Raw genomic sequence first — 11,094 nt, forward strand, 5'->3', positions numbered from 1 at the left:
GAACAAATGTGGAGAATTATTTAAAAGTACTACTTGACCCGAGTGTGAACCAAAGCTTTTTGGCAAAGACAAGACAGTCGCTTAGCCCTGCACGAGTAAAGAAACAAACTTAACAGTGGTTTAAGTGATGGTGCTGTTTTAGCTACTGTAAATTATCACTGTGGCCAGACAACACGAGTACGCATCAAAGACTGCTGTAACTATCTGTCTTAGTGTCGAAACTAAATGCCATTGCATCTTAGCTGCAACATGCTGTGACACTCGACTTCTAACAAATGACTTTAAAGACAGCAGGAATAAGAGGCCTTTTTTATTCATGTTTAGTGCTGGAATGAAGTCAGTATGGGAAGAATAGTACACCAACTATCTTCAAGCAACAAAAGGTAAATTCACCCTCAAAGAAAAGCCTCAAATTAGCAGAGAAATATTCCAGTGAAAGGAAAAAATAAAGGTTTTAACTAGTGAGAAAAGTTGGACCTGCAGCACCGACGCCCACTGGTTAACTGAGACAAAATCCAGAAGACAAATTGATCTCACTGTGTCTTCCATCTTGCCTGATTTGCCTGCGTCTGAGTGTCAAACAGATGGTGCCAAAGCACCAGTGTTAGAAAGAAGCACTTGGCTCTTTAATTCTGAGGTTTGCTGTTGATGTCTTAGAGGGACGATTTTCTACTACACTAATTTCCAGCTGTGCCGGAATTATTTCAGTATGGTGTTTGACACAAATAAAAAGCTGCAGATTAAAAAAAAGATTGTTAGGCAACCTAGAGCAAAATTAAATTAGAGGAGTAGAATCGAATATGCCTATTTACTTTCTGTAAAATGATAAGAAGATTCAGCATTCCCATTTTATACTGTAAATATTAAGTTGTAGCCTGTGACGTTAGCTTAGCTTGGAAAAAAAGGTTTAAAATAGCGGTAACCTGTTAGCCATGTAGCCATGTGAAAATGACAACTTCCCATTTTAATATGTGAAGATTTAGACTACAAAGCCACCTGTGCTACCACTCATTAGTTTTTAAAGCTACATTTTAAAGCATTTTGTCTGTTGCCATGTTGCTTTTTTGTGGTATTTGCAAAAACTATCATTTGTTGAGACAGTGGAGTGCTAAGTTCTGAGCTAATGTTAGCAAACATGACTGTACAGTACACAGATAGCATAGGTGCCTTTGTACTAATAAAAATATAACTAAAAATCTATATTTCACTCACAAAACTGAAACACAAACTTCTTAAATGGGCTGTTTGTACAATAAATAGAGCTATACAATAAATTAGCTAACAGCAGAAAGAACACTGTTGTGAGGTCTAGCTCTGTAACTTTATACATGCTACAGCATTTTAGTATCCAGCTCTCAAAGTGGCCAAACCACTTTCTTTAGTCCTTAAGGAAAATTTGCACAGTTATCAAAAATGTGTTTAGCTTCATAGACATAAAAAAAAATGTTTTATCTTTCTGCTGTTAAGTAAGCCTTTTCAATATTAAACATGATAGGGAGTGACTTTATTGGTGGCCACTGAGGAAGTACAGATTTGGCACTTCTACAAGCTAAGGACTATTTGCCCTGTAGTCAGCAGACGCTCCAGGAAACCACTGGTTCAAGCCAAAAAAGTCCTCTAGCATACTCTACATGATTGTTTTAACACTTTTGTGTAAAGATTAGCAAATTAAATATAAAAAATAAGTAACTTTTTGCTCTTTTTAAGAACCAGGCTAGCTACTTCAAACTGTTTCCTGCCTTTATGGTAAGCTAAGCTAACTCACTGCTGTCTAGCACATTACCACACATACAGGTGAGTGCTATCATCCAAAATAGGTTTAAGCCACTTCTAATACTTTATCTTTCTTTAGACTATTCTTTCTTTAGGAAGCACCTGAAGCACTTGAAATATAATTTCAATGGCTTCTGACAGTAAAGTTTTAATTGCTGTAATTATCACAGTGTAGGCAGACGGAGCGAGAGAGAAGACAGAGGTGCTGTGCCAGTTTTACTCTTCAGACAGACAAAGATGAAAAATTCTTTTTCTTACCTTGAGCAAGTCTCCCTTGTTGAAACTGAGCTCATCACCCTCTGTGGCACGAAACGTGTACAATGCCACCGCTTCCATGCTGAAAACAGTACCGGCACGCTCTCACATAAACACACACGCACACACACACACACAGTCAAAAAGACACGCCGGGACCCTCACTAATGCCCCTGGCACCCAGGTGGTAGTGGTAGTGGGCAGGGGGGCAGACAGGGATGAAGAAGAAATGTGAGGAAGAAACAGATAAAAGAAGAGGATAGAGCAGAGTTAAAGGGTAGCAGAAGAGAAGAAGAAGTGGAGAGGAGAGGTCTGGTCTGTTCACTGAGCAACAGAGCGTTTGAGAGCCGGAGCAGAGGATGAGAGAGAGAGTGAGCTCAGCGAGGGGAAAAACACGACTGGCTGCTGCTCAGCAACACACTGCCATCAGAAACATTCAGAGAGAGAGAGAGAGCAAGTGACTAGGGGCAAAGGAGTGGGAGGCACTTCCTGTGTATATATTTGTCTTACACACTCAGTGCGGCTTCTGTGGAGTGTGTGTGTGTGTGTGTGTGTGCTTCAGCTTTTTCCATTATGTTCCGTGTGGTTTGTCGTTGCACTTCTGTCATCGTGCGAATTCAGCTTTAGTTTCACACCTTTGAAGTGAAAGGTGAGCTCACGTTTGCTGTTCCTATATTTAACATCTGTGAACGCTGAAAACTTCCGGATGGTCCAGTCAAGTCAGGCATTTCAAAACGTGAAAAAAAAGAGTGATCGCTCTATGCCACAGAACAAGCTGAGAGATTACCGCATCGGTTTTCCCCTGACACCCTCTTCCTTTCATTCTACTGACCGTACACATACACCGTGTGCTACATTTCAATTCTTGAGTAGCTTTGGTTGAGATTTCCAAAGCATCTGCGTGACAGTGAAGGCGTGTCTGATGCAACCTCTGTGCCAAAAATGATAACTGGGCAGCTGAGTGAACCTTTTCAAGATTTATTATTAAAGAAAAAAAAAGATTATAGCATGGATGATAAAACCAGCTATGAGGTTTTACATCATATCGTCTGTATTTATCATCTATGGACTGACAGCAGCAGCGGGCTGCCAGCTTCATCTGTCTCAATTTATGTCACATGCTGAGTTAAATTCATTGTTCCAGCAACGGTTAAAAGCAATAGCTTTTTAATTCTGGAGGCCAGTTCTAGGGGTTTGCTCAGATTCGTATGTGGTGAATCAGAAGTCCTGTATACACTGTATGCTTTGGGCTACACTGTAGGAAATAAAACATTGGGAATCAGTGGCTGTGGAGATCTCAGCTTGATTTGCCTATTTAGGACGATTTTGTAATTAATTACTAATAAAGATCACTTGTTTGCCTTGAGAAACTCTTGGGTTGCTTTTGCAGTTTGCTTTGGGTTAATATCCATTTGCACTGCAAAGCTCTGTCTAATTCATTTTGCAGCGTTTGGACGAATATGAGCAGACAGTGTAGCCCTGCACACTTCACAGATCATCCTGCGATTTCTATCAGCGGTCACATCATCAGTAAACAATAATGACCCGGCTCCACCATACAAATACTTTTAATCATGACTTTTCTCAGTAAGTAAATCTTGGTTTCATGCCTGCACGTTTTTTTTTAAACGTGCAAGTGGAGAAGGAGTGGCCTCCTTTACTTGCATTGACATTTCTTTGAATCTCACATTGGGAGCTCACATGAAAATCTACCAAATGCATATTCAATACGTGGAATCAACTTAGGATATTTTTAGCTGCTTAGTTTGTCATAGAATAACCAATAACATGCCTCCTCAGCCCATAAAACTGCCTGTCAGTCAATTGGCATCTTATTTTACACAACACATTTCATTACAAGTAAACATCATGTGCATTACATAAACGATGTAAACATTAAAAAACTAAACCTACAATACATACACACACAGAGAGAGTTATTAACTGCAGGCCTGCAAGAACAAAAAGGTTTTGTGTCTGTTTTTGAATGCAGACACAGATTTGATTGACCTCAGGTCAGCAGACAGCTTGGATCAGAGATCAGGAGCACAGTAAGTGAAAGCACCCTTAGCACACTTAGATCTAATTCTGGGGACAGTTAAAAGATCTGAACCTTATAGCCCGAGACGTCTGATTGGGTTATACACACTGAGCAAGTCAGAGATGTATTGAGAGGCCAAGCCATTGAGAGCTTTATGAACTAGTAGGAGGATTTTAAAGGTAATTTTGTATTGAACTTGTAGACAGTGTCTGTGTACTTGTAAGGATCTTCACCGTCTTTTGTATTATCAAGTCCTCTTTCTGATGCTTTGGATAACCCTTCAAATAGAGCATTACAGTAGTCTAACCTTAATATGAATTTTCTAACTTTTAGGTTTTTTTATGGTAGAAAGGAGTCCTGGTGACCTTATTGGTATGATTATCAGTTATCAATTGAGACCACAGTCCACAAGAGTTCTGAGATTCCTGCCTTGCTCTAGAACAGGGGTGTCGAACTCAAGGCCTCGAGGGCCTAAAACCTAAAGAGGGATCTAAAACCTGTCCTGCAGGTTTTAGATCTCACCTTGGGTCAACATGCCTGAATCAAATGATTAGTTTATTACTAGGCCTCTGGAGAACTTCATGACATGTTGAGGGGGTCATTAAGCCATTTAAATCAGCTGTGTTGGATCAAGGACACATCTAAAACCTGCAGGACACTGGCACTCGAGGCCTGGAGTTCAATACCTGTGCTCTAGACTCTCTAGACTTTGTGGACCAACAAGTATTTCTGGCTCATCTCTGTTTGGCTCTAAAAAAGTTTGTAGACATACAGCAGTTAATGTCATCGTTTACAAAATACAGAATTGAACTCAAGATTTTAACTGATAAATGACTTCTTCAGGATTTTATCTGGACATTGACCTCATGGCAGTAGTTTGGTAAGAATGTGAGGCAATGCTAGATAAATTAATCAAAGATATTACTTTTAATGAAAGAAATTCAGAGGGAATGGTTTTGGAAGCATTGGGTAGTTTATCAATGGCTGGGAATAAAAGAAGTGGAATTACCCTGAGTATTGTTAGTCAGTTGGGAGATATAGGGATTGCCTGCCTAATTTTATTCCATTGTTGCAGTAACAAAGTGTGTTTTTATTGATTTCAAAGACTCTTTTTTCCATATTTACATTCTCACTGTAGACTGCATACATTAACAGTTCTGAGAGGTGCGATATGATCGATAAATTGAGAAATGTCATCACATGACAACAGTACCAGTAATGTGTATTTTGAAAATTCACTACTAAATGCACTTGCACTGATGTAACGGCTGTTGATAAATCAGTTGGTGTTAGTTTTGACAGACGACCAAAACACTTCTGGAAATATGCAATAACGACCCGAGACAGTAACAGCCAGAACATTTGTCACTGTGACGTCAAGACCTCTGGAACCAATTAGATCAAACATGTGACCTTTAGTATGAGTGGGTGGAGTCGCATGTTGTTAAACATTAACATTAAAATAAACTGATGAAATATTTTGAATCAGAGTTGCTGCTGATGTCAGTGTGAATATGAAATGAATTAAAATAAAGAATAATGCTTTAAAAAATTTTTATAATTTCAGAAAAAAAGTTCATTAATTCTTTCCATAAAATCACATCTCAGTTTAGCCAGTTGGCATTTATTAAGGAGTAATCCAGCCGGAGATACCAAATTATTTACTAAAAATAAATATTCAAAACTTAGATAACTGACAGAGATTTACAACTCAAACTGTTTTTATATATAACAGCGACCAGATCGCCTCTCCTGTGTGGTGTAAAGGTTCAAAGCTGTAATTACTGGACGATGTTTCAGCCAGCTCTGTGTTAGCAGTATTATCAAGCCAGGTTTCAGTTAGAATCACAAAATCCAGTTTATTACCATCCATCCATCCTCTTCCACTTATCCTTTTAGAGCCAATCCCAGTTGTCTTAGGGCAAAATGCAGGGCACACCCTGGACGAGTCGCCAGTCTGTCTAACACATAGACACAGACAACCAATTTAGAGTTTCCAATTAATCTATTCCCACTAACTGCATGTCTTTAGACTCTGGGAGGAAGCCAGAGTACCCGGAGAACCCACACAAACACGGGAAGAACATGCAAACTCAACACAGAAAGACGCCGGCCTGATGGTGGAATTGAACTCAGGACCTTGCTTTAAGGCAACAGTGCTGCCCAGTTTATCACTAATAATGATATAACTAATAATCAAAGTCTTATTTGGAAAGTCCTTTTTGCCACATTCTACAAGCAGCCAATCAAACTCCCTCCCAAATGAGCCTCCACACTTCATGATCTGTAGATATCGTCTGGATGGACTTAGAAAGAAGAAGAGACAGAGAGTAAAACATAGAAGAGGAAATGCAAAGTAAAAATACAAACGGCTCTAACTACAATGAGATAAAACAACAGGGAAGTTGTAGCTGTTTCTTTAGCGTGACCTGTCCAGGAAATCCCCGATCAGCTGCGTCACTTGACTGTGCCACCAGAAGGAGGAGTGCGGGATGTGAAGGCTAGATGTGAGGTGATGGAAGAATAGAAGAGGAAGAGAAGGAGAGGAAGTGGAACTGCCTGCTGCTCTAGGGCCGAAGCAACACCCTTGTTCTTAAGTCTTTTCCTTCCTGTGTGATGATGTCTTGTGCGTTTGAAATGCTGGAGGTGAATTAAAAAATTTAAGGATCAACATAGTCTACAGCCAGACATTTTTTTTTCTATATTTTAATGTGTGGTACACCCCGCTGTGTTTCTGTGTACAGCTCTCCGGCCTCACTCATCACATAAATGTTGTGGGTGATCCTACTTTTTTTTTTGCATTTTTTTTCTGTTGGTTGAGTTTGTGTGTCCGTAGGTGGTTCTCTTCTTTGTCTCAGGCACTGTGCTGTTCACTGCTCTTTTCTTTTGTTTAGGCCCCTCAGCTGACACAATGACATCACTTCCTGTGTCCTTTTCCAGGAAAGCGTCGGATGTTTTAAACACCAAGTTACAACTTACATAAACAGCTGCCCGTACACAATGGTGTGTTTTCTGTTAACAGTGATGAATCCTTCATGCAATGTGGCTGATAGGCCATTTTTAACAGCCCTGCAGTACACTGTGTATGTGTTACCCACAACACAGGCAGCACATAGTATGTAAACCCAGTGCTTTTCTGCTTGGGTGACATTTTCATCATTTTCATCAACATTTTTATCCTGCCGGGGGCACTAATGCAGGGGGGCTTGAAATGGGTGAACAGGTTTGCGTGTTTGAGTGAGCTGGCGGAAGTCAGTGGGCAATGGCGGAAAAAGCAGGTGGGCACAAAATCGCTCAACTTCCCCTCAAACAAATAAACAATGCCTCTCAGGATCTGTGCATTCTCAGGCCACATTTGTCTACAGCTCGTTCCTACCCTCAATTTTCTTTTGCACCTATATGATTGTAATCCACCCCTCCCCCACCCACCCACCTCTAATAGCTGTCATTATATTGTACTGCATTATCCCCACGATGCTTTTTAATCTCTGTTCCTCTCTTAGCCCCCACCCCCACTCCCATTCTCTCACTTGCTTTTTTTGCTCTACCTTGCTTCCTCTCTCACGCACTTACTGAACAACATGTGGCAGGAAGGGCATCTGAGCTCACAAAAAAAAAAAAAAAAAGTTTTGTGAAGCCAATTAGAGAACTGCCTCCTTTATTTGCTGCCCAGGGTCAACATTACTCTACACTTTCTCTCAGTGTAAATTTGTGTCATTGCCTAAACTGTCCTGTGAATGTATATATGAAAAAAAAAGTTTTTGTTCATTTAGAAGAAAATTATCTTTTTTAACTTAGAAATTTCTTAATTAGATAGTGAAAAAACAGGCACTTTTCTGGCATTTAATTGTTTAATTATCACTTAAATACGTTGGGGAGGTGTTCATCATCAGAACAAAGTCGCAAAACCTGTGAAAATACAGTGAAAAGTTCAAAATGTACACCCTCCTTCACATTTTCCGAAGCAGCCCAACAGGCCGGATTTGACTATGCCTGGTTGTTCTGGCCCTCTGGCCTTATGTTTGACCCCTCTGACTTAAAGGGCACATGTAACTAAAGTGGTTAGGTATGTAAGAGTGAAAACATGATTCACCGCTGTCTGCAGGAGTGGTTTCACAAGGATATGTCTGTAGAAATGTGTGAACAGGAGGGTGAAAAAGTGAATTTTTCAGCCACAATGGTCAAGAAAATGTCAAACTGGTAAGAAGTCATGTATGGATTTGCATCTATGCAGCTGAGGAAGGCTGACTATATGGATTAAAAAGTTGCTGTTGTTGTTTTTAGTATTTTTTTACTAAAAAGAAAAAAAGTCTGCTCTCACAGTAGAGGAGTTGATCAGGTGGGTTCTTTATGCTAAAAATGTGTAAATACAACTGCTGGGGCTGTTTTTCTTCCACTTACCTTCCTTCTCCAGGTATAATCTACAAGAGCTCCTCACAAGCACTCTACCATTTGCATATGAAAAGATTTAGCTAATAAGTTGGCAGGAGTGGCAAAAATTATACGCTATCCTATTTCATGCTTTCTGCCCCCCCTTTCTGCTAATTTAGGCTCCATCTGGAACCAAGTGCGCTACTTCAGGCCAAAAACTGACTCCTGCCAGTCTTTCCTCCTTTTCCTCCACGTTACATAAGTTTTGCAGGCTTCTCAAAGTGATGCACCAGTTATATTCATGCTTGAGCTTCCTTAGGTGAACCTTGTTTGCAGGTGTTTGCACATCCTGCTGAATAAAATTCAAATTAATATGACTCACATGTACCGCCTGCCTTTGTAACTGAGATTTACCGCATTTGGTGGCTGAATTTCTGGTGTGTGATAAACGCCGCTCGGTTATATAATAATGGTGTAAGATATGGTAAGCTGCTAACAACTAATGATCATCATGAGCTTCACCTGACTGTTGTTCATGTGTCACGCATGGTGGCATCTAGACTCAACGAATCATGTGTTAGTAACTGCAATACTCATTCTGCATGAGTAAAACTATGCTGGGTCAGTGCATCTGACCATGGATGGTGCAAGACAAGCTAATGGCCCAGTGAGTCTCTAATAGGGCATGAGTGTTGAGAATGAGGGTGATTATTTTGTGGAGGGTGATTTTGTAGGGGGTCACATATGGTGATTACATATTAAAGGTCACACATGTCTGCAGGGGGTTCTAGACAGCCCTCACAAGTTTAGTTTGTGCTCACATTACAGACACACTCTCTGACTGTTTTAAAAGTGGGACGCTCCTGACCTCTACTGGCTGACACTGGACCTGCATGTACTTTAAAAGGGCACATACTCAACACATAGCGCACTTCACTTTTTTGTTTGCACAGACTGACCAATCAGAATTTAGTTTAACTTTCAAAGTTTGGCTGATAAGAGGAGATAGTAAATGCCAAGGTGACATTTTCTTGTTGTTTGTTTGCAAAATAACTGCTTGAGGTAGCTTTCTCACCCAACCATGCATGTCACCTTCAAGCTTCTCTTTGATACCTGTTGCAGAAGAACAAAGGATTTGCCGCAGTTGCCACAATTACATCTATTTTGCACAAAGGTTTTGCATTTTTGTGTTGGATGGAGAAATACAGCCATGGTTAAAATAAAAGAAAGTACATCCTCTTTCAATTATGAGGTTTTAAAATAATATGGTCTTAAACTTCAGTAAAAACAACCTCAGGATAAACAACAACACATGACATATTATACCGTGTCATTATTTATTTAACCAAAACTGAGCCAAAATGCAGAAGCAGTGTGCAAAAAAGTGAACCCTTACTACTTCCATAGGAGTTCAGAGAGTAGCAGCCAGATGCTGATAATCAAATGCACTCCATTAACTGATCCTCACCAACTGTGAGCACGCCTATAACAAGCAGAAGTTTTGGCAGTTTGCTGGTCTGGTGTGCTCAGGTCTGTGTGTGGCCATCAGTCCTGAGAAGAAAAGGCATCAGCTATGAGCTTGTTACTGCCCGCCAATCTAACAAGAGTTAAGGCCATTTCCAAACAATTTAAAAGTCCATTCTACAGTGGCTGAGGTCGCCAGTCTGTGACAGGGCTAACAAATCGAGACAGACAATCTTTCACACTCACTTTCTGATCTATGGTTTGTTTAGAATCAGCAATTAACTTTACTCCCTGTGTGAAGATGAACTATTTGGAGAGAACATTAAAGTTGGCACAAGAAGGTTTCAGACTAGAATTGAAGCCAGGACCTCCTAGTGAGGCGACAGTGCTAACCACCACGCCTCCACGCTCCCCTCAAAGACAGCATAACAACACAAATGCCTTGTATCATCTGTCAGTGGTCATGGTTTGGGCTCATTTTGCAGTTGTAGGACCTTGCAGTCATTAACTTGACCATGAACTCCTTGGTATACCAAAGTATACCCAAGGACAGCAGTAAACCGAAAACCGAAAACTGATCAAAATGTTACAGTGGGACATTAAGAGAGCTGTGTATACACAAAAACCAACAATCTTCAATGAACTGTAGGAACATTGTAAAGAAGAGTGGACCAAAAGTCCTCCACAACAATGTGGATGACTGATAAAGTCACAAGGGAAACCATTTCTTCATGTTATTGCTGCTAAAGGTGGTTCTACAAGCTACTGAATCATGGTAGCTTCTGCATTTTGGCTTAGTTTAGTTTATGACACGGTATAATATGTCATGAGGTTGTACTTTATGAATTTTAAGACCTGGTGAGGATTAAATCATGTATATTTGAGTAACACAAAGATATCTCTTTGACAAGATATCCTCTTGCCATGTACCAAATCTTCTTTGGTACACAATCCTCTTGTTAGCAGGCTCCCATCAGGAGGGGCTTTGCTTTATATAGTGGATATTGGCAGTCTAGTAAGATGAATCATGAACTTGAAATACTCCTCTAAAAACACCAACATAGGTCTTCTTGTTAAAGGTCTTGAGTTAGTAAGTAGTGTGTAGTACAATTTGTTTTTCTTGCACTCTGACTTGCTCTGTTCTGTTCAGGCAATAGCTTTAGAGCAGGCCAATTGCACAATTTAAAAAA

At 40.1% G+C, this 11,094-nt stretch overlaps 1 protein-coding gene across 1 annotated transcript in view; it reads right to left on the minus strand.

The window, feature by feature from the left end:
* Positions 1-2,453, minus strand: part of grapa (GRB2 related adaptor protein a) — a 35,157-nt gene extending 32,704 nt beyond the window's left edge. The window contains exon 1 of the mRNA XM_084926404.1: positions 2,032-2,453. Coding sequence (XP_084782530.1) covers positions 2,032-2,109 — 78 coding nt within the window. The 5' untranslated portion in view covers positions 2,110-2,453. The remainder of the gene's footprint in view (positions 1-2,031) is intronic.
* Between the last annotated feature and the right edge of the window lie 8,641 nt (positions 2,454-11,094).

Source organism: Perissodus microlepis, chromosome 4, assembly GCF_051167445.1.
Source record: "Perissodus microlepis isolate ML-2025 ecotype Zambia chromosome 4, ASM5116744v1, whole genome shotgun sequence".
Lineage (NCBI taxonomy): Eukaryota > Metazoa > Chordata > Actinopteri > Cichliformes > Cichlidae > Perissodus > Perissodus microlepis.